The sequence below is a fragment of the Buteo buteo genome, chromosome 1 (genome assembly GCF_964188355.1).
Source record: "Buteo buteo chromosome 1, bButBut1.hap1.1, whole genome shotgun sequence".
Taxonomy (NCBI): domain Eukaryota; kingdom Metazoa; phylum Chordata; class Aves; order Accipitriformes; family Accipitridae; genus Buteo; species Buteo buteo.
The window spans coordinates 30,368,056-30,391,844 of NC_134171.1; the positions used below are offsets into that span (position 1 = coordinate 30,368,056).

Here is a 23,789-nt window from a genome sequence, read left to right on the forward strand (position 1 = left end):
TCCTGTCTCTGGGAAAGGTGCTGGCACTTTCACTCGCCAGAGTAAATAGAAAATTTACAAGCTGAGGAACACTCCTTGCCATGCATCATTTACAAATACAAATCAAGACTTAAGTTTTCAATTACAAGAAACACTTTTGAGCCAGCTACCAATGGCATTAACCATGTTGATGAAGAACTAAGAGCATCCCATGGAATTTCTTACGGAATTGACATGGAAAGTTACTGGTGGGAATTTTAAATCCATTTCAGTGCTTCAGAAGAACTTCAACCATTTTACACTAGCAAAGATGATTAGTGCTGACATTTATAATCTAACGCTAAGAACACAGTCCTGTTGAACAGAATGGAAACTACCACCTTCAGCCACATGTTCAGACACTGTTATGGTTTCTAATACTCTTCACCAACTGTCTTAAGCTGGTTTTGAAATGCCTATTCTAAATTAGAAACTATTCCGAATCATTATGTAGCTGGAGAAAGTGAAAGATGCAGGATTGAATATCACAGACTCACATTCTTTGGAGTTTGGAGACTATTCTCAGGCACGCAACGCTTCTTCAGTTTTGAACAATGATCACAGGAGAGATTTTTGAGACATCGTCTAGTCCCTTTGCTCTGCTCCAAGGCAAGATCAATCGTATTTAAACCACTATTTTCCTAATCTGTTCTTAAAAATTTCCAGTGTAACAGATTCTGTAAGATGACTTTGCAGAGGGAGGGTATTTTGGGGAAGCTGTTACAAACTGGTATGGTAATGATGCCACTGCCCTGATACCAGGTATCAGCTGTTGTCATCCAACTTTATTGCACTTGCACCTTGTAGCCAAATCCTGTTGTTCTTTAACCACTTGTGTCCGTAAGAGACTTTGCAAAATATGTTAAGTCTAACCATACTGTTAACACAAAGCACCTTCCCGCTAGCTAGCAAACAGGCAAACAAACCTCGGTATATATACTATTAGCCACCTTAGAACACAATAAAACTCTGCTGGCTGTTCCTAAAAACATGAATATATGACTGAAGTCATAATTTTAGCATGGGAAGGCATACTAGCACTAGCTTTAGCCTCCTCAACGTCAATAATGTTAGGAATAATGAAGTGGTAGCACAGGTCAACAATTTCAGGGCAAAAAAAATTTTTTTTTTCTTAGTCCATGCTGCCAGAAGTTTTCTTTATTTCTGGTAGCTACTCAAAGTTAGCATTACCAACAGCTACCACAGCATGTCTACCACAGGCAATGACCTCTTCATTTTGCTGTGTAGACAGATCTTAAGGACATCTCACTTCTACTTCAGAGGTCAACTGGAAAGCAGCCAACGAGAAGAAAACCAGAACAAATTTTATTTAAGTCACCCCAGCAGCAACTTACAATTGAGTCCACCTATATGAGGAAATGTTTCCTCTCCAACTCCTAAGGAAGACAGTTATGCCATGTGAAACCTAGAAACTGGACCCAGTTATAGCATGTGTGAGAGATGGAAGATGACAAAGATCTGCAGGCTCTCAGAAAATACAGACCATATGTTGAAACAGTGGAAAGTCTTCTGTGAAGTCTTTGCCGGGGGGAGAAGAGGGAGTAGAGCACAGGTGTGAAGCACCAAAAGGAGTAAAAACAGAATAGAAACTACATTAGACAGCCCATCTTGAAAAACCCTTTTCTAATATATGGGGGGAACACTATAGCAAAAGAGAAAGAACTTTTAATCTCCTTTGCACTGCATGAATTTCTAGAGCACTGCCGAGCAAAATTTTTTTGTGGACTGAAACCAGCACCTGGTGTATTTCCTGGTTTATGCATGGTTAACAGAAGCTGCAGGAAAGTTTCAGTTTGGACAACTAAATTTAGAAAGTGAAACATCAAATTTGATGCACTTTACAAGCAAAGTCTTAGCTACAAATTATACACAGCTAGGTACAATTGTTCAAAGTTACTGCTTTTAGGTTGTCCTTGTTTTAAGCAAAAACCAGGCCCTCATGAAGATGTCTGTATACCTAAATTTGTGCCTAATTATCTTTCTCCACAGCTATTGTGTTGGAAAACAGGGATAAAACCTTAAGTTAACAGGTACTCTGACAAGAATTCAGCATGCAGCTTACTTTCTAAAGAGGCTTATGGGAAAAGGAAGCCACACTTAAGACCTACCTGTTTGTATGACCTGATACTTAGGCAGAAAAAGAAACGTCGCAAGGAAGAATTTTTGGTGTTTAAACCATACAGAATTCTATTAGACTAATCTACAGCAATTTAAACAACCCAAACCTAAAGAGGTCCTGAGAATCTCCCTCTTTTGGGAGTCTTATCTGGTCCACTCACTTCACGCACACATATAGATGATTATATTCCAGCAGAATTAAGACCAGATGGGGTTTTGCTGTAAGCTTGATTATTTTTTTTTTAAAGAAAAAACTTGTTCTCTGTTCATTTTTTCACAAAGAGATAACAAACATATTCAGCATCTTAAAAAAGGAAAGAAGAAAAGAACATTTACTTTGGTTGTGCTAAGCAGCCAGGTGCTATAATACTGCAAGTTTCATCTGTAGTCTGCAGTGCTGTAAGTTCTACCATGTTAACCATCACATCGGTTTTGTGGCCAGGAAGCTTGGGAAGCACAGAAAGTATCTTCTCTGCAAGATTGTCACCATGATGACCAACTGCTCCTGGGGTGAGAAAAAGACACCAAAACTGTCAGGTATATAACTAGAATTAAAAAAAAACAACGAAAACAACACAACACAAAAACCACAAGGAATTGAGAGCAAAATAATAACCATGTTTTGGTGAGAAGGACACTGGTAGTCATAACAAGAAGACCACATTTAGCTTTTCAAAGTTATTTTGCTACAAAAGTAAAATTAATTTCTGGAATGTTTGAAGTTAAAAGCATTGATAACATTTCAGAAAGATTCATTTAAAAAGCATAAATTAGACTTAATTTTACAGCTGTTAGATATTCATTGATTTTGCACTTAAACTTGCAAAATGTTTCTCTTTGCATAAGAAACTTGTTTAACAAGATTTGCAATGGTTATTAAAAAAACACAGGCAAACATTCATAATATACTCACATGCAAAGTATACTCTTCTACCTAAACTAATAGGACTGTGCTTAAAAGGGCTGTATGCAAGTTGAATACATAGCTATCCAGATAGGCTAGCATAATATCAAAATAACAAATTACCAAAATAAACAATTACCAATGACATGTCACTGTCAAGATGATTTCTTCTATATGGACTGAGGGCAGCTCAGGTGAAACCAACACAAAATAACTAAACCAACCCAAGTTACATAGTATAAAATGGCATTTTGACCATGTTCCAAGAGAAACTCCAAATTCCAGTTGGCACGTTTTCTTCAATTCTCTTGATTTCAAACACACATGCTCTTCTTTCCATTCACAAACTCTCAACACAGGCGCTACAACCAACTGACAAAATATTAAGACTGTGAACCAAGCCAAAGCAGAAAAACATGACACACACTACAGATGAAAAAGTCAGAGAGGGCGACCAGAAACCTTATTGCCTTTAAGTCAGGAACAAGTTGAAGGTATTTGTATTCTGCCACTTTAGCTATGGTTCAGCTATTACCACAGGGCTGGATACCAGTTCTGAGCTTAGTATTGTGCTCCTGGCTTTACTCACAGGAGAATGGGGACTTCTGAAGCCACCATTGAGAGGCAGGAAAAAGATCTTTCAGGCTATGGTCCCACTCCCGTCAAAGTCTGTCCATGTGGCAACCTATCTGCTCTCACTTTTCATCATTTCCAAAGACAGAGGAGGTCTTTTTCAACAGCTGAAGTAGCTTCACATGCTCCATAAATCCAAACAAGGCCCTTACATCAAGAACATCAGTGGGGTCAGATTATTAACTGCTCTTGGATAAGCAGAAGGTTGTCTCCGGTACATCTACAGCAGCCAGGTATCCATGCTGTAAAACCACCTCATGGTTTGTCAACTATTCTGAATTGTAGAAGAAGTTGAAAAGAGAAGCAAGGATGAAAAGGGAGGAGAAAAGTAAAGTCAAACTCCATGCTGGCAATGCCTCTATCCACAGAAGGCAAGGAAGACACACGTGTCCAGCATGTGGTAGTACTGCAATGCGGACACCTGGCCGCTCAGCTGGATTGAGATTACCAATTTGTTTCACCAGAGATTGTAATAGTCACAGAATGACAGCAACCTTCCTTTCTACCATCCCCAGCCAGATTTATACCACTGAAGTACAGATGAAATGAGCTGGGTTGTCTTTATGACTCCCTAAGCCATCTGTTCTCCAAAATCCCTACATTCTTCTTACTAGGTCAGTCACTTGTCAGCCACCCTGCAGTTATCAACACTCGCAAAGTTACAGACATGGAAAACAGATGGTAATCTTCTGAACCCACACCCCCACGTACTGGAAGCAACGTCTATGTCTCCACACTTGCTGCACGAGAGCAACATTTAGCTAGACAAGACATTTAGCTAAACTGGAAACACCTCAAATGCAAGTAAACCCACATTAATTATTAATATCCCTCCTGTCTCCTTGGCACAGGGGGAAGTCTTGGCACATTCGAGTTGCTTCCATGATCAGCCAGTGTCATCTCAGTCTCCTTCCCACAACTGCTACTCCTTGGAGACTCCCACTGGTCCACAGGTGCTAATGGCTTTTGCTGTGACTTACCAAATCAATCAGAAAACATCTCCTGGAGGTTTTAAAAATCGCTATCACTGCTGACCAACTACACAAAGCAACCAAGGCTGGAAAGACAGTTAAACTTCAGAAGATTAGGACAGGAAATTGCACTGACTTCAGCAGGGTGTATGGCACTGGTTTCCATCCTCTCTCCTCATCACTGTTGAGGACAGTCAACAGGCTGCTCAGCAGCTTCTCATGACCAATGGTGTTCAAGGCAGCTGGCGGTTTTTAATGCTGCCAATGTGCACACAGATCAGGTGTTAAAGTGACAAGGAGAAGTTATGTGACCAATGCAAAACAGGAGTCTTCACACCAGGCTAATATCCAGCCTTGAGGATACAGGAAATCTTATGCATCACGCTGTTCTAATTTTACTTTTTCTTCTCATTAAGGGTTACAAACTGAAATACGTGACATTTGATACAGGTTGTTGCTGTCAGAATTGGCAAAGGCGACCAACCAGTTCCTTAGGAATGAGCCAGGAACTCATTAACTACACCCTCCCTTCCCCCCAAAAGGCATCAATGACATGCATACAAGAAAATATTTTCCTAAACCCATTACCAGCCCTATATCACACCATTTGTACTGCAATTCTTACATTCTCCTACTGGTTCTACTGTCTGGTTCAAAAACAAAACAAACAAACAAAAAGCAGATTTAAGGAGCAATTGCACACCACAGAAGCAACACGAGAGCTTGGGTAATGGGAAGACTTCAATGCCAGCAGCTAAACACAAGGAGCTTGAAGTAGAAAACAGTTCTTCTACAAAGGCATTGCTCACTAGCCAACAACTAATGCAGCTAATTTCTGCTGGGGGCTTTTCCTTCAATCAGAGGTTACATGTAAGTCAGTGTGCACCAAAACAGTATGCAAGGCGTATCTTGCCCCCACTATCAAGCTTTCTCAACATCTGCCGTTTTAACTACTTTGTAGATTAGTTCAGAACTGGTGATTTTGGAAAGATACACGGACAAACCCATTCCAGTTTTCCTGATGTTTCAACACTACACATTCACCCAATGCTATTCTGAATAACATCACCACTAGGAAGACTTTACACTAAAGGACTCTACCAGGACAATTTCTGTGATGCAACTTTCTTAGGGAATGCATCACCTCAGTGAGTGCAGGGTTTAAAATATCAGAAGGCACAAACGTTTACACCTATTCCCTTGAAAGACGCTGGATATTTGGAGTTGCAGTTCCAAAGCTTATCAATGTTCTGCCATATTCTTTCATCCAGCATTAGCTTAAGCTGACCTTGTTAAACAGTGCTGGAAAGCAGCCTGTATGTTCCCAGGAACCATTGTGCAGCATTCAAGGCAAACTAGAGCATCCTTCTGCCCTGCCAAAAGACAGATCTACATTCTTCTTTGTACAGACAAAGGAACATCAAAGTAGTCAGTTATCTGTCCCACTATGCTGGCTACTGAATCTTAAAAAAAAAACACAAAACAACAGCAACAAACCCAAATCCCAACCAAGAAAAAAACAATCAACCCCCCCAAACAAAACCACAACCCCCACTCACAAAAAAACAAAAAAACTTGTAGCCCAGCAGTAGAAGCACAGAAGCCCACAGCCAAGCACAGCAGCATCAGAGTGCTGCCACAGAAATATGACAGATTCCCCACCTCTCACAGCCAGCTACTGCAACATATGTAAAGAGTAGTAAATTTGGAGATAAGAAACACTTAACCATCAAGGCTCATGTAATTTCCAAGCCCTCTGCACTGACCCAGCCACCTGCAGTTTTCTTTAAATAGGCAAAACTCATTCCATTTATTTGCTTATCTCCATAAAGCCTCTATAAGAAATTTAACATCTGAAGCATTTAAAAACCTATTATAAAAATTTGCGTGCCTATTCCACAGTAGCAGAATCTTTACAAAACACACCATAGCAGAAGCTGCACCCTGACCTGCAGCACTGACTTGACACCACTCGAATATTTTCAGTTGCCATCACTCCTCACAGCTGTAGTCTACAACCTCAAGGAACTACAATAATTTAAGCATCAGTTGCTTCCTATGTCAAAGCCCCAGCCTGGTTCATAAAGAAGGGACTACTGTACTCTACAGACCTCAGTATTTATGTTTTCAAGACCTCAGCTTATATGGTAATGAAGAAAAAAACATGGTTTTGTTTCCTTTAAAAAGGCATTAGTGTCAATCCACCAATGCATCAACTTGGAAGATGCTGCAATCAAAGAAAGCATGAGTAAAGCACTGCAAATCAGAAACATGACAGAGATAATGAAAGAAATAGACAATCACAAACAAACAGTTTAAAACAAAAATGATCAAAAGGAGATATTAGTCAGAACCAGACTTTACCAAAAAGGCATGGGTCTACATTAGTCTTCACTCTCATCCTCCTCTATGAATGGCATTATGTGGTAGGGCAATTAAAGCACACCACAACTTTCTCATCACTGTGGCTGCTCCCAGAAACTGAAAGGGAATGGTATCTACACTTCATCGATAAGTGCCTGAACTGTGCACTTTTTATCTGTTACAAGGCTGAAAACATTACAATCAATGCAAGGGTGTGATGCAAAAATGATGCCTGGCTGACAGTGAGGGAGATAATACAGAAAGTTAAACCTGAGTTTGCAGCCTTGGCTGTGGGGAAACATTCCTGTGATTTTGATCGATACATGCAAAAGCACTAGGGGAAGATAAAAGTGCTGTTGCTGCTGGCACTGAAATACCCAACTTCAACACTCCTCACACAAAGGTTATTATTCAAAGCTGTACATTAACTGCACAGGCACCCCCCTGCTATTCATTCTTCTCTGTCTTTTGCTCACTGTACTGCATTTCAAAATCACCTGCACTTACCAGTGGGTGAGACCTCCCTATTCCCTGCACTTAGAACAGCCCACGTCCCAAATACTGCAAAGCACCGAGGGACTGGAAAGAGAAACACATCAAGCTGTTCTGAACACCAATATCTGAAAGGTATCAATGAGCTTACGAAAGAAAAAGGAAATCTGGGAAGCTGGAAAAACTGCTTCATAAAAGGTGTGAATGCTGGCAGGGTGGTGACTAAGAAACACATGGAAGGAGCATGGGGTTACAATATGGTATTGCAACGCAAATATTTAGGGGCGCAAATATTAGAGGAGAAAAATAAAGGGGAATTAAGGTGCCAGAGTTAGCTCTGACTTTAACCAGTGTCATTTATGAGAGCACCACCCTAGCTGGGAGGATTTACTCTGCTTTTTAAAGCAAAGTTAGTGAACTTTAAAATAGTAAGTAGGCAAAAAAAAGAAGCACTACACATACATACAGCATCAGTAACAAAGTTTTATACAATCAGAATTCAAGAAATGAGCACACAGTACTAAGCCTGTGATCTCCCCTGCACATAAAAATACATGTCCCACTTTCCAGGGCACTGCTTTATCCACAAGATCCTACACTGCAGGGGTAGGCAGTATCCATGTCATCCCCAGTTGAAGCCACGCCACTGCAGTGAGGGCAGAAAAGTCCATAAAAAGATCTGTGTAACAGCTCAGCTGAACAATATGTCATACAGGACAAAAAGGAGAATTATTTACCTTAATTCAGTATTTTCCTCTCTACTTAAATAAAGCATGCATAAGTAATGCTGAACATACAAAATATAGATTATAGAAAGTATTCGATAGAGCTCAATCCAAATTTTAGAGTAATAACTCAGAAGATATTCTTTTGCTTCACGGAACCTAGAATGCTAACCTAGACAGATGCCTTCTGATTTTTTGATAGAAAAATGTACCATTTTGTATGTGATTAATTATTTTTTAATAATTGTCACAACAAAGATAATACAGCTTCATGTCACTGACAGAAGTTCTTTACCAAAATGTACTTAATACTTCTTCAGTATGTTCTTTAAAGTGGAAAGTTTTAATATTTATTTAAGTACCAGTATTTTCCCTCAGTTCAGTTGTTTTCAATTGCAGCACCAGAAAAGGCACTTTTGAGATAGTTTGATTTTTACTATTAGTTTTCAGTAACACTAATTGATTTCTATTTGTTATTCTAGCCTAACATCTTATTTGCTGTAGATAAGCATGGAACATGAGCCAAAAATAAGACATCTGTTACTGCAACTCCTTTAGACATCGCCCAGAGCTACCTAAAGCCGTATTCCATTCAGGTCTTTTGAGTCAGAAAATATTTGCCTCCCGATAGCCTACTCAGAGTGATTCAAAGTCACCTGGTTCAAAGCAGTAGCCTGACTTAATCAGAGAGTAGCCCAGCACCTACTCCAATGAACTTCCAGGTTTTTGTCAAAGTGGTTGGAATATGAAAGCATTCTCATAATTCATGGATACATAACCATTTCTCATATCTGCAGCCCACATGTTGGACAAGATTCAGGTATCAATAAGACATTTACAAATTAAATGCAAAATCTTTCATCTTTAGAGAGGGGAGATTTAAAAAGTTTTTTGAAATGAGCTGCAAATGAGAAAGTCTACCTCAAAGACTTCCACCTGCACTGAGCTGTTATTTGAGGAAAAAAAAAAATTATTTTTACACTGCTGACTGCAAATACATACCATAGCTTGAAAAAAAATCCAGTGACCCAGTTGCCAATACCAAGATGGGAACTTGCAGATAGGAAACTTTAGCTTTTACAAAGTGTAAGGCTGAAATTCAACAGATTCATTCATTCACCTGAAGGCCAAGCAGTGGAGTTGGATGTAGCGGGCCAGGGGAGAGAGTATATAAAGGCTGAATACACCTAAGAAAATTACGGTTTCAGGTACAACTTAATCCTGTCTTTTCCTATTTCTTGACAACTGATTTCACAACATAAATGCTGTTCTTTTTGTGTACTTTTTACTGTAGAATTTCTATCAAACCAATGAAACAAATCTCATTGTGTGGCACTAAATTCAGGTCCATATAGTGCTTTACCTCTGAAATGTACTATATTTTTCCTCCTTCAGTTTGCACTGTACTTGATGGCAAGAGTATGGGATCATGTCCAAAGCATAGGAAGGCTTCAATGAAGCTGTCAATGAATTCTGGAGACATTTGCTGATAACAAAAGAATGGCTGCATGAACGGATCTTGGTCTCAGTTACAGATACCGAAGAGAATACATTCCTAAAGAAATCAATACTTTAATTTCTCATCCTTACTCCAAGAGCTTTGATGCATCCCCTCCAAAGCTGCCCCACCACAGCCCTGATGTTTTCTCCAAAAAAACTTCTCCTACTGATGTACAAGAACCCAGACTTCACTTCTCAAATTTAAGCTGGTACCAGTTATCTCTCTTCATGCCTCCTCAACAGTCTCCTTGTCAGGCAGCTCCCTGTCACCCACAATTTCCAGTTCCTTTTCTTGTTTTTAACTCTTCCCACCACCTGAGTGCACAAATCCTTACCCAGTTTCACTGGTTCCCACCCCCAATGGGCACTCCTCTCACAGTTTCATTTCAAGGCTCTTCATCCAAGTCCACTCTCCTGCAGCCTTCCCAGCAATCTTCCCAAACCACAGCACAGCATTAACCACCCAGCTCCATAGCTGCTCTTCAGCACATTGTCAATGGCTATGAACCCTACAGCAGTGCAACAACACACAAAGCCAAAATTGAGGGTGGGGCGGGGGAAGAAAAATCAGGAACAGATGAGCTGCAGGTGCAACATTGTACCAAACACTTGCTACGGGTCACCTGGCAAAATTACAACCTTAATTATTGACCATATGCAATGCAAATGGAACCAGGCCCACATACTGTATATGTGAGCAGGTTTATCCATAATATGATGGGGTAAGTGAATGCAGGCCCTCCTATAACAATTATTCTCCAAGTTTAGTTTTCTCTGAAAGATGGTTATTCCAGAAGTGAGAGCCTGATACAAACTTTTTCTGGGTCACTGGCCCAGCACCCTCCTGGTGATTTGTTCAATCACTCTTTCCCTTTCTGACCTTTTGATATCACATCTTACCAACCTTACCAACTTAAAAGTCTTCACCTCACTTAGCAAGCTCATGGGTCGATTACAATACAAGACATTCTCCTTCCAAAAGTTTCCCAGTCGACTCTCACACCACTCTCTACGCTCCTCAACTTCTGCATCAATTCTGCATTAATTGGCAGTATTAAATTTACCATCTGGTCCATTCTTACGTTCCGGGAAGCAAACGAACATGTTGTATAAACAATTCTCTATTGTTTTCACTCAAACATAATGTTTTCCCAGTTAACACCACCAGCCACGTGCAATTGCTTCACTCAAAGACTAAGTATAATGCATAGCATGTAAAAACCACACATATATACACACAGAGAGATACTTTCGGGCATATAGATACAGCTAAGCATATATGTAGACGTATATCTGTTTAGACAAGCATAATGCTAAGGGCGACAAGTAGATACGCTGGGAAATACTTCGCAGTAATCCACCAGGCCATTTCCTTTATGCCCTGGGATGACACACAGGCACAGCTAAGGTCTCTAGCATGCAGCAACGTGGAAGTGCCAGAAACAAAGCCTTGTCCTTCCAGCAGAGCCTCCTGCTTCACCCTTGGTTTCCGTGACCCGCTAGGGAGCAAGGATGTGTGAGCAACCGCCATGGCCGTGGTGCTACACGTGCTCCTGGGCCACGAGGACTCCTGCAACTATCCGAAAACCTCCGCATGGGGTGGACACGGGCCCGCAGGGATGGCAGCCCCCGCCAGCGGTGGGTTTCTTACCGGCGAGGTCCAACGTCCTGTCCACGAAGACGACGGAGGCCTTGTTGGCGGCCGTCCTCCTCCTGTTCCTGGCCGGGGCATAGCTTGCCAGCTCGGCAGCGACGACCCTGCTGAGGGCCCCCACGGCGAAGCTCTCCTCCCGCAGGCCCAGGGCGGCGAAGAGCGCGTCGAGGTCGCCCACCAGGGCCCGCACCGCCGCCCGCAGCTCGGCGGGCAGGGCGGCCGGCCCGACCTCCGCGGGGCCGGGCCCGCCGGGGCCGGGCAGAGGCGGGCGGAGCGCCGCCAGGGCGGGCAGCAGGCAGAGCTCCGCCGAGACGGGCGCCAGGAGCGGCGGGCCCCGCGGCACCACCTCGGCGCGGCCGCCCTCGCCCATCCACCGCCGCAGGGTCTCCTCCAGCTCGGCCGGCCCGCCGCCCTCCGCCTCGCCGCCGGACACCAGCACGCAGTGCCGCACGGCGCCCTGGCCCAGCACGCCGCGCACGGCTGCGGCCGTGCCGCCCCGCAGCGCCCCGCTCACCACGAAGACGGCGCGGGCCGCCCCCGCCGCCGCCTCCGCGGGCAGCGCCCTGACGGCCAGCGCCCCCGCCGCCAGCAGCTCGCCCGCCCCGCCGCCGCCCCAGTGCAGCGCCTCGGCGGACGCCGCGTCCAGGAAGACGACGGCCCGGCGCGCCCTGGCGAGCACGGGCTCCCAGGCCTGCCGGCACAGCCGCCGCAGCTGCAGCTCCGGCACCGGCGCCGCCATGGCGGTAGGCAGCGCTGACAGCCACAACACACCGCACACGTGCCCGGCGCGCCGGCGGCGCCGCGGGATGACGCGGCGGGCGCGGGTTGGCTGCCCGCCGGCGGGGAGGGGCGGGGCACGGCACGGCAGGGCACAGCGGGCGGTGCCGTTCCTCCCCCGTGACAGAGCCGGGGGCCGGCGGCTGTGGGGTCGCTTGGGGCCGGCGGCTGTGGGGTCGCTTGGGGCCGGCGGCTGTGGGGTCGCTTGGGGCCGGCGGCTGTGGGGTCGCTTGGGGCCGGCGGCTGTGGGGTCGCTTGGGGCCGGCGGCCGGCGGCAGCGGGGTCTCTGCGGGGAGGCGGCGGGGGCCCAGGTGTCTCAGGTGGGGTTACCGGCGGCGGCCCAGGTGTCTCAGGCGGGGTTACCGGCGGCGGCGAGGCCTTTCCTCCGGCCGCGGGGGCTGTGCTGTGGTGGCTCCCCGAGGCGCCGCCCGTCCCCAGAGGAGCCGCCGTGGCCTGGGCGCCTGGTGAGGGCTGCCCGCCCGGCGCTCCTGCTAGCCGGTCCGGGGCCTGGTCTCCCCACGGGTTAGCCTCGGCCAGTTCTCCCGCCCAGGTCTGTGACACCGCGAGAGCGGCAGCAGGGGTACCTTCCTGGGAGGGGAGCCGGTAGGGAGCTCCTCTTTCTGCTGGCAGTGCCGAATTCTGACAAACATTAACGTGTTTCTCTCATCTGCTGTCTGTATTAGAAACTCTACTGCAGTCTGCAGCCCTGGCCGGTACCAGCAGGGACATCTGAGCACTGACAGTTGAGTTTTGCCTACCATTTTCCTGGAAAGGCTAGGAGCTTCTTTGGTCTCGCTCCTTGTAAATGTTAGAACAATTCAGTGTCGCTATTTATGTCGCTACCTCTTTTCTGCTGCATTAATATCTCTGTTATACCGAGAGAACAACTGTTTTGCTGATACTTTTTTTAAACGTACAGCACTGGAAAGGTGAAACGTCCATTGCTGTTCCCTGTCCTATAATGTTGTATTTCTTGTGTTAGTATTAACAAACCCAGTGGTTGATGAGCTAGCAACAAGAAATATTCTCTTTTAATAAATGCAACTTTTACGATACACAGCTGGAGATGTGACAAACTAAATTCCATTTCTCCTTTAAAAAGCTCTTGATCTCAAAATCAGTTTCACAGCCAACTAGAAAAAAATGCCATAATAGGCATCTACAGCTCCTTCTCCCCAGAGAATGGATGGCTCGCTTGCAAATCTGTGTTCTACATGGTATTCCACTTGGGCAACCTCCTCTAGCACAGAACGAGAATACTTTTTCTGGCATAGTTGGATTATCAGCAATAACGAAAAGACAAACTATTTAATTAGTTCATCTGCTATCTTAATTGGTCTTCTTAGGTCTCTTGCAGGTTCAGCTTGTTTCAGAACACTGAAAAACAAATAATGTGGAATTGCCAGATTTCCAGTAACAAAATTAAATTCTCTCCCTCCAGTCTCCTCCATGCACACTCCTACCCCAATGCATTCTTCCCTCTTCCAAACTCAGACTTATGTCTTTGTGCTGTTCCAACCCCAATCTGTTATTTTAACCTTAGGGCATATAACTTTATGATGCTAGAAAAATATGTAAGTTAATAGCCTTCTTGACTATTTTGATTTGAAAAATGAATGCCAAGAAAGGATTGGGGATGGTTAACCACTGGGCCCCTGGGCTTATACACAAGTAGAATTATCCTCCTATCAGACTGAATTACCTCAGAGATTACGTATCTCTGAGCTTTTGGTTTATGCTTGAGTGCCATGGACAAAAGCTAGATATATTATGACTTGTCCAACTCTTTAGTTAGCATTTTTTAAAGGTTGGGGGTTTTTTTCAGATGTATTGTCAAAACAGTAGGTGCTTTTCTAAGAAAACAAATAGCTTTTTTACTCTATAAATACGGTATATATCGCACCTAGTTCTGCATATGCCAATGTTGAAAAAAAGGATTACTAGCCGGAAGACAAAATGAGGTTAATCAGTTTAAAGCAGTGGTTAAATTACAAAACAATATTATCTAAGTTGGTTTTACAGCTTATTTTATCCCATGTGCAAATTTACAACTACTGTGCTAGAAAATGAACTGTATTAAAGGGTTCCCGTAAACTGGATATCTTGTTGTGGGTTTCTGGAGCGTGACCCGTGAGTCAGATGTTTATGCAGCTCACAGAGAGGTGTCCTCAGCCTTTTAGCTATTCAGGGCCTTGGGAGAAGCCTTTTTTTCAGGCCTCAACTGCTGCTGTCCCTCTGCGCAGCGGTAAGGAGAAACTGCCAGGTCCCTTCCAGAGGCTGGGACCCATGGGAGTTTTTACCTTTGAGGGCAGAAGTCAAAATGCTATCTAGGCCAGCACTCTGTCCTCAGAACCAAAGCAGAGAACAGGTTCAGAGCACCCTCTCTGTCCAACCAGAGCCAGAGGTGGGTAAAGATATTCCTGGGAGCAGTGGAAGGCTGGCAGCCGTTTTCAGGACTTAGCCTTTTTGGGTGAGCTTCCAGTGTTCAAGATAGATTTTTATATGACCACCAGCTCTATGAGATGTCTATTTAAAGGTTTCTACCAGGAAAACTGCTTTGAGGATCTGTGTTGATGTATTTTAAGAGATTTTATGTTCTATACCTACTCCTGCTTTCTCTTAGGGGTGTTTTCCACAAACGTAGTTTCTTTCTTCTTCCTTGTGTCTGCAGTCAAAGGAAACTGTTATGAGTTCTACCACGTCCTTTAATGTCAGGCAGAAGTGTGTTAAATGGCCAAGTAAACAAAACAGAAATGAAGAAAGATACTGATGCCCAGTAAGAGGTACTACAATACAAATTTGTTTTATGAGAAACAAGTATCTAGAAATGTTTTGGGTGAAAAACACCTTTGCTGACTCCACTACAATGTATAAAAAATGGAATTGCACGATGAAAACGTACCCAATTATACCACATAATTCATGATCAGTATGTGACACCCAACCATTTAATTTCAGGGAAAAAATGCCTTTGGAGAAGGTAGTTTGTTCATGTGAACTCCAGTGAAACATCATGCCGTATATGAAACTTTAAAATAAGGTTCCCTATGCAGGCAATGCAAAGAATAACCTACCCCCACCCAGAGTTGCGATGTGTTTGTAATACAGTCAAGGCCTCTGGTGTGATTTTTCACAAGCTGTCCTGCGGTGAAAAAGGGGTCCTTTCTTTAGTTTCCACAAACATCCTAAGATGCCAAAGACTCCACTCGTACACACGACTGGTCGAAACTCGTTTTGACAGTTTTTGGTACTTAAATTTTCTCATGAATCTTGCAGTTGTTAATGCAGCATTCACAGATGTGAAGTGAGAAAAGCAGCACTAAAAGTGGCTTGCTCCTTGCCACCGCTTTTAAAATAAGAGCAGTTTCTTCACGAAATGCGTAGTTACGCTCTGGAACACTCAATGCACGCTGTGAACGTTAAACTCTTACTGGAGCTAAAAATAAAACTAGGCAATTTGTGGAGGGGAAAAAAAAAAATTTTATGAAGAGTTGTTAAACCTAGAATATTACCTCCAGCTGGGAGAGTGCCTGAGCCGAAAGCTAGGACAGCACTAGTAGAAGTAGCGGCGCGTTTATCCTGCGGTTACGCTCCCCCCCCGGCAGCTGCCATCAGCCGCCAGTAGAAGCACGGCACTGGACCGTACGTGCGTTCGGCCAAGTCCTGCTTCGGGAGGTGGGCGAGGATGCGCTAGGGGAGACCGCCGCGCTGCCGGTGCTCCCTGCTGGGGAGACGGACGGGCGTTTGGGGATGGCGAAGAGCACAAGGACCGCCGAGAGGCAGCGGAGACAAAGGGCAGCGAGAGGAAGGACGGGCGGCTCTGGCAGGCGCGCCGCGCCGCGGGAGGGTGTGGGGAAGGCACAGCCGAGGTGAGTGCCGGCGGCTGGCAGCGCGCAGAGGTGGGACCGGCCTCGGCGGAGAGGGCAGCCCCCGGGCCCGGCCGTGCGGCTCTCCCCCTTCCCCTCCGGCCCGGCCCGCTCCGCTCCGCTCCTCCCGCGGGCAGCCGGGAGGCCCCTCCGCTTCTCCCCACTCATGGCCCCCGGCCCGGCAGGGCCCCCCGGCGAGCGGAGGGCGCCGGGCCGCGCCCGGCCACGTCCCCCCGCCGGCCGCCCGCCCTCCCTTCCCTTTTCCCTTCCTCCCTCCCTCCCCGCGCGGCCGGGCGCCGCCGGGCCGCCCCCCGCGTGCCCGTGCCCAGGGCGCCGCGGGGCCGGGCCGGGCCCGCTTCCTGTGCGTGTCACTCAGCCGGCGGGGGAGGGGAAGCGCCGAGCAGGCGGCGGCGGTGCCTCCGCGAGCGCTGGCGTTGGGCCGGGCGGCCGCTCGCAACCCCCCGGCCGCCGCCCGGTCGCGGCCTGAGGCGCCGGCGGAGGCCCGGGGAGGGGCGGCGGCGCTGCCCGGCGGCGGGAGGCCACGGCGCCGCCGGGCCTGGGCCCTCGCTACCCGCGGGAGGCGGCCATGTCTACCGGCGAGGTGGAGCGGCTGTCGGCGGACCTCGGCGGGGCCGCCGGAGACGAGGAGGAGGAGTGGCTCTATGGCGGTACGGACCCTCCCAGACCCCCGTCCCCAGCCCGCGTCCCCCGCACGCCGTCCCGGCGCTCTGCCCCGCCACCGGCGACGGGGTGCGGGGGGTGGGGTAGGCCGCGGCGTGCGCCGCCTCGCCTCGCCTCGCCTTGCCTCGCCTCACCTCGCCTTGCCTAGCCAGGCCGGCCGGCCGGCCCGCCCGCGGCTGAGCGCGGCCCGCACCTGCCCGGCGAGCCGGGCTGGCCGGCGGCCGTTTAAAAGGGTCCCCCCGTCCCGCCACCCCCGCGGCTGCTGAGTCCCCTCCTCCTGGCCAGCCCTCCGGCGGTGCGGTCCCGGGCCTGTGCGCGGCCCCCTCCCCGCCGCGGCGGTGGCTCCCTGCCCCCTCCCCCGCGGGCGCCCGGCGGCCGCTCTCTGAGGCGCCGAAGGTCTGCCGGCCCCCTCTGCCCTGGCCGCGCAGGCCGAGGCGGCGTGCTGGGCCGCCGAGGCGGGAGGCCCGCATGGCGCTCCTGCCGCACACGCACCCCTGGGGCGGCCGAGCCTCGCCCCCGTACCCCCCTGCCCGGGCTCCCAGCGTTGAAGTACTGAAGCAGCCTTAACCTCTTACGCACAAACTTTCTTTACAACTTTAGGGACTTTCTTTACGTTCAAATCGTAATGAAACCTGTAAACGAAACCCTGCCCCAGTGGTGGACCTGTCAGTACAGAGCACTCTGAGGGCTCGGGGGTCTGCTCGGCTGATTTTGCAATTGAAACGTTATGAAAATGTCTCAGTAGTAACCTGAAGGGCTGCCTAATAATCTGCGTGGCGAGATATCTGTCACGGTTGGTGTTCGGGGGATTTTATTCTTAACCGCTGTGTTTCTTTGCTCTTGTGATAGATGAAAATGAAGCAGAGAGACCAGAGGAAGAAAAAGCTAGGTGAGTGTCTTGAGAACTGGCAAGTCCTGCAGTGTGGCCACACAAAAGTTGTATTTGTTACGTTCTTCCCAGTTGCTTGAAAGTCCATAGCAACCGAACACACTCTGGTGTCTTTGAGAATCACCTTAAGATAGTATGTTTCGCCTGCTAGAATGACTTGGCTTTTCTGTGAAATGGTTTTACCTGTGAAATTGGGACACTTGCATATGAAAGTTATTTTAAGTTTTAACAGTATGGACAGCAGTAGCCCCTCACAACATACCAGCAGGTCTTTTATTTCTGTAATTATTGTGCTTTGCAGTCTTATTAATGGATCAGGACTTCATTTGTTCTGGACGATGTAGAAATTAAAAGACAGTCTTGTCTCCCGAAGAGTTTACAATGTAGTTACAAGAAGAGGAATACAAGGAAGCAGTGGAAGATTACCAGCTAGCTTGATGTGCAGGTTGCATAACACATCTACTTTGGGTTTTGGGGTGGTTGTTTTTATTAGTAAGAGAGTATTTGAAAGAAATTTAGAAAAAGCTTTGGAAGCGTTTGAGGGAGCCAGCTTGATTTAATAAGGGGCTGTATGAGACAGCACAAAGATGCTCCTTTGAGAAGCTAGCTAAGTTGATGGAGGTTGGTAGCAAGGACTGACTGGAAATGGGCATAAGTCTCTCATACTGAATGAAAGAAGTCTCACAATTGGTAAAGTACGGAAAATGTTGATTGTCAAATTAAACAAATAAAGGGGAAGCCAATGCAAGAAAACCTGTGTTTTTACTTTTTATAAATGCTTCCAGTCAACAGAGATTTTTTTTCAATGAGAGCTCTTGAATTTAGTTACCCTTGGTGGACTTCTTGTCTGTAAGTTTGCTCAGTTGCTTTTTTGAACTGACATCAACTTTTGACAGGCACAGTGTGATACAGCAATAATGATCTCTACCACTTGACTATATACAATATCATTTTGAAGCAGCTACTAGATGCAATTATTTGATTCCCATTAGTTCTTGTAGTATAAGAAAGAGTAGTTTCCTGTCACCTTTTCCATGTCACTTAACAGTGTTCTAGACCTCTGTCACATTAGTCTTGAATCATCTCTTTTCCAGAACAAAGAGTTCTAATTATTTATTTGCTTTTTATTTGGAAGCTATTCCATATCAATTTATTCCTTTTCTTGACCTGGTACCTTTTGTCAGTATTAGAGTTGTTGAAGAAAATTACTTGCATGGCAATTGAAATGATCTTTAGAAACAGGGGTGTTTTACTCCAGTTTCTCGTCAGTAGTGTCTAGCTTGACATTTGTCTGCCTCAATACATAGTTATGGACTAAAAGGCATAACAAATGGTAGCTTATGCGTCTTATGAGTTGTGTTTGGAACTCTGGAAGTGTGGTGACAGTTTACCTGTTAAAAGTTTTGGCCTCTGGCCTCTCAGTTTTGGCATTCTTTGTATATATAAAAATTGCGAGGTTTTATTCAGATTCTGTCGCTAGTCTGTCATTTTCCTGGGTGGTGAAGTGAAATGCTCAAACTTGAATCCTTGGGGTCGTACTTGGTCTGTGTTGGGTTTTGGTGCAACGCTCATGAGTGGGTATTTTGTCCACAGAAGACAGGATCAAAATCATTCTATTCAATAAAAATTGGCAGTTGCTCACTCCATTTCAGAAATATCTTTTCAGTGAAAGAATATTGTTTCTAAATGGCTCCCTGCTTACTCTGCTAATTGTGATGCAATATCCTAACAGTTAATGGAACTGTGGAAATGAAAATATTGCTGTTAAGAAACAGCAGTAGGTAAGCCCAGTGAGACAGCTCATTTGCATGGATTTGACAGTGCTGGTCATTTTAGGTAGACCGGTAGTTTTAAAATTTTTAGTTTTCAGCATGCAGTTAAAATATAATTGAATTCATCATTGAATTGTATCTATTCCATATGGTGGAAGAAAATTTCACAATGCAGATATGGGAATTTTGATTCAGTGCCACATTACCTATGGGTATTTAAATGCTTTTTCCATTATGTCTTTGAAAAGTGTCAGTCTGCAGGGGCGGGAAGCTGTTATTCTCCCTTCATATATTGTGGAAGATTTCACTTTGATTTCAAGAGTATCCAGGTGTAATGCCTTATTATGTCCAAGTATTCTACAAACATCCAGTTAGTATGATTTATGATAGCTAAATATTATCCTGCTAATATAAAGTTATATTCATCTAGAAATTTTTTCTGGTTTGTTTTTTTTTTAATTAATGCAGAAGATAGCTGGAGCTTTGGCTCTTCTCTTGAGTGATGTAGCAAGGCTTTTTTCATTAGCTGGTATGTGTGAAATACTATCTGCATAAATACCTAGTTTCATCTTTTCCTGTTTGTTTTTGTTCAAGTGCTCCGCCCCCACCTGGAAACGAAGAGGACGCAGCAGAAAATGGCGTTGTGAAAACGGTAGTTTTAAATGTTTTTGAAATACTGCTTTAATTTGTTTTGACTTAAGAGGTATTCGTAATTCGGCTAGGACTTATAATTAAATGAATTAATGTGGAAGTGTATGCCTTTGATTTTTTTTTTTTTTTTTTTTTTTTTCCTGAAAGGTGTTTGACACTATCTGCAGAAACTCTGTAGAGATTACTAAATTAGGAACTCTGATTTCCAGCTGCAGTCCACTTTTTAAATCTAACTTACAGAAAATAAATGAATAGTACTTCCATTTTGGGGGGGGGAAAGACGGTGCGTCAAGACAGCTGTCTGTTCTCAAAGATACCCTTTTCAAAATGATACTCTCTATTTTTCCTCACAGAGAGGAAAGTAAAATCCTCTGATCATTTTTCTTTTTTGAACGTGATAAACAATCAGCATTTGCAGGACTGTGGGAGAATGCAGACCAAGAGATAAATTACATGTGCCTTTCAGAGGCAACAAAACAGACTTGTTTGGTAGTAGTCTTCAATGTTCAGTTTAACTTCAGTGTTAGTATGATGAAGGAAAGGACCAGGAAATGAAATTTGCAGTTGCAATGTTAATAAAAGGCCTCAGTTTACTGTGAATGGGAACAGTTTAAATTTGTCCTATGAAAAAATTGTAATTTTACCTCACTGGGATATTTTAGCTTATATTTTGCAAGAATTCTCTTAAGTGATGGAGAAACCATTGTAATGATACTTGTGCAAGTTCTAAGGACTGGCCTCTCTCAAAAGTATATTTTTTTTTCAGTAAGTCTGATACCTTAGTTATAAAAGATATTACAACTTACTGAAAGTTGGGGAAAAAATTATAAAAACTTAAACTTACTTCAGTTGTTTAAACTGAAAAGCTCTTTATTTTAAGTGCACCAAAGGCTTTTTGTGCTGATGCTAATACTGTAAGTGGGAAATAGATTTAATATGTTAGGTAAAAGGAGACAATAGTATCCTTTTTTGGACTTGGTGATTTAAAAATATTTCTGAAAATCCTCATTGGTGCAGTTTCCTTGTACTTGCATATCTTTGTGTTTTTCACCTATATAAATCCTACCATTGTTAGGATATCATTAGAACATCTCCATAAAACTGAGAACTTCATGGTGAAAGGTGCACATGAAGGGTCAGCAGCAACCTAGAAAAATGGGTGGTGTTCAAGTTGGTTGAATAAGAAAAGGTGAATATTCCGATGAGGAGGGAACTAAGAAATCATTGTTTATAAGTGAAATTGGGTTTGGTTGAAAAGGTACATGCTCCAGACAAAATTTTATTTTCTGTTTGATGCATTTGTAGTGGCTCTCTGCTGTGTGGGTTGCCTGGTGTGTGAGAGAGTGGTTAACTTGTACTTTTCAGCAGTGAGGCATTCAAAGACTGTCTTCCATCTTCAGCTGTTATTTACAGAATATCTATGGTGATCTAGAAACACACACACACACACACACACGTTAGACTCTTAAATGTTATGTAAATTATATTAATGTTGTATAGCAAGGATGAACTGCACTCCAACATCTTATCTTCTGTGCAGCTGCTTATTTTTGTCTAATTTATGTACCAGGCAAGTTAATAAATGGTATAATAGATAAAGGCTGAAGCTCAGCTGTGCTTGGATAACTAACTGCAGGCTACCTGGGCAGAATCAACTTTGGTATGTTCAGCCTCTTGCTGAAAGATTCAACAAATATGTGAATAAGGGTGATCTGGTTGATAAAGTTCACTTGGGTTCCACAAAGTTGTTGAAGAGGTTCCTCACCAAAGGATTTCAAGAAAACTAAGCAGCTATAGAATGAGTCCCACATGGATAATTGATGTGTAAAAATAGAAAACAGAGGGTAGAATTAAAGGTTCAGTTTTCACGTTGAAGGAAGTCACCTCCAGTGGGGATTCCCTAGAATGTTGTGCATAACGTGTGGTGTTTAATGTGTTTATAAATTACTTGGAAAAGGGGTAAGTTGTGGGATCACAAGTTTTCTGATGTTACAAAGTTATTCAAGATAGTAAGAGCAAGGACTATCTGTGAAGACCTGACTGGTTAGTAAATGGTTATTGAAATTCTGTATAGAGAAAGAAGAGTGATGTTCATGGGAGGAAAAACAGGTTTACAAATAAAATGGTGGTCTCTGAGCTGATCACTGCCACTTAGGAGGGATGCACTAAGAAACACAGAAAGATCATGAAATTAATGGTTAGTTGCTTGTCTGGAGTCTAAAAAGCAGTTAAACCTTGGAATCTACAGAAAATGAATAGAGAACAAAATGGAAGATATCGTTATACCATAAATTCATGGTTCAATTGCACCCTGAATTCTGTGTGCTGTTCTGTTCTCCTCACACTGTAAAGGCTTTACTTCAACTGAGAAAAGTTGAGAGAACAGCAAGAGTCATCAAGGGAGCTTCCATACAAGGAGTGGCTGAGTAAGCAAGGACTTCTTAGCCTGGAAGACAGGCATACATAGGATACGATGAAGGCTAACAAAATCATGTGTGGAGACTATAAGGATTCACTCCTCACAGTCCTTTTCATTTAACAGTCCCAATTCTCATATGAAAATTGTAGGAGCCATGATGAAAACAAATAAAAGAGGTTGGATCTTCATGCAGTAGACAGTGCTATGGAACTCCTTGCCAAAGAGAGTGTCGCTGCTGGGAGTTTATATGAGTCAAGGGAAGTCTGGGCAAGTACTTAAGAAAAAGATCCATTGGGGGTTACTAAACAGACAAACCATAACTGGCTTAGGAAATACCCTGAGCTGATAATAGTCAGCAGCTGAAAAAAGTGTTAGGGAGGAGCATCATATGTGTTTGCCCTGTTTTTTCTCTCCCCTGTGGTTGCTGGGAGGGGAAAGCCAAAACAAAACACCAAACAAACCCAAAACACTGGACTGAATGAACTCTTGGTGTGAACTGGCATGACTGTTTACTTACCAGAAAGCTTGAATGCAATGGAACAGGACAGCATGCAGTGTGATCTTGTATCTGGTTTTTTCAGCCTGGTCACTGAAAAATCTCAAGTATTTTATATAGTTTACTGATGTTAGTAACTGATTAGATTTCTCTGAAGTGCAGTGTTCATCTACAATTGGAAAAACTTTTATTTGAGTTACTCTGGATATGTAATGAAGGATGGCAAGAAGCTAGTCTTGCATATCTTTAAGTTCTTCCCTGAGTGACAAGATAAGAGTAGAACTGGTGTGTATGAGCTAGATAGAGGGGAAAAAGGATATTAGATAGTGGAAACTATTTTATGTTTATTTAGGTAATACCATGTTTCAGAAACAGAGCTTAGTTTTAAAGATACTTCCCTATATTGATCCAGATGTTTTGGATACTTGTAGCATTTCAGCAGATGAGCCTCCTAAATTTGCTGTTAATGCTACTGGCTTCTGAGTTCTAGGAAAAAGAGAATTTTCTTTCAAAGATTTCTAGAACGGATAGTTTTGTCTGGATTATTTTTCCACTGTAAAGGTAAGTGACTGCTTTTTGTCTAAGCAATGACTTTTTCTTTCGTAGAAGGTGGCAGAGGCTGAGGATGACAGTGATAGTGATAGTGATGATGATGAAGATGATGTTCAAGTCACCATAGGGGATATTAAAACAGGAGCTCCACAGTATGGGTAAGTTATTTGCAAACATTAACTGGGGGGACTTTCAAGATCACATATAAGTATTAGTTCAGGCTCTTTAACACTTGTCAGTGTCAAATTATATGCATAATTCGTCTCAATTTAGTATTTTTCAGCTT

At 44.4% G+C, this 23,789-nt stretch overlaps 2 protein-coding genes across 10 annotated transcripts in view; one reads left to right on the forward strand and one right to left on the reverse strand.

Annotated features, from left to right (window-relative positions):
- SCFD2 (sec1 family domain containing 2) overlaps nucleotides 1–12,157 on the reverse strand; it is a 207,268-nt gene extending 195,111 nt beyond the window's left edge. Inside the window, exons 1-2 of the mRNA XM_075025831.1 lie at nucleotides 11,398–12,157; nucleotides 2,494–2,662 (exon numbers count right to left, since the gene is read on the reverse strand). Of these exons, the coding sequence (XP_074881932.1) occupies nucleotides 2,494–2,662; nucleotides 11,398–12,139 (911 nt within the window). The 5' untranslated portion in view covers nucleotides 12,140–12,157. The remainder of the gene's footprint in view (nucleotides 1–2,493; nucleotides 2,663–11,397) is intronic.
- A 4,336-nt stretch (nucleotides 12,158–16,493) lies between these two features.
- The window catches only part of FIP1L1 (factor interacting with PAPOLA and CPSF1), a 44,494-nt gene continuing 37,198 nt past the window's right edge, over nucleotides 16,494–23,789 (forward strand). For 6 of the 9 annotated variants that reach the window (XM_075025863.1, XM_075025883.1, XM_075025912.1 and 3 more), the window contains exons 1-4: nucleotides 16,494–16,711; nucleotides 17,574–17,613; nucleotides 19,980–20,037; nucleotides 23,558–23,661. In XM_075025863.1, coding sequence (XP_074881964.1) covers nucleotides 16,630–16,711; nucleotides 17,574–17,613; nucleotides 19,980–20,037; nucleotides 23,558–23,661 — 284 coding nt within the window. In that variant the 5' untranslated portion in view covers nucleotides 16,494–16,629. The remainder of the gene's footprint in view (nucleotides 16,712–17,573; nucleotides 17,614–19,979; nucleotides 20,038–23,557; nucleotides 23,662–23,789) is intronic. The other 3 variants (XM_075025874.1, XM_075025903.1, XM_075025940.1) reach the window with 1 other exon arrangement.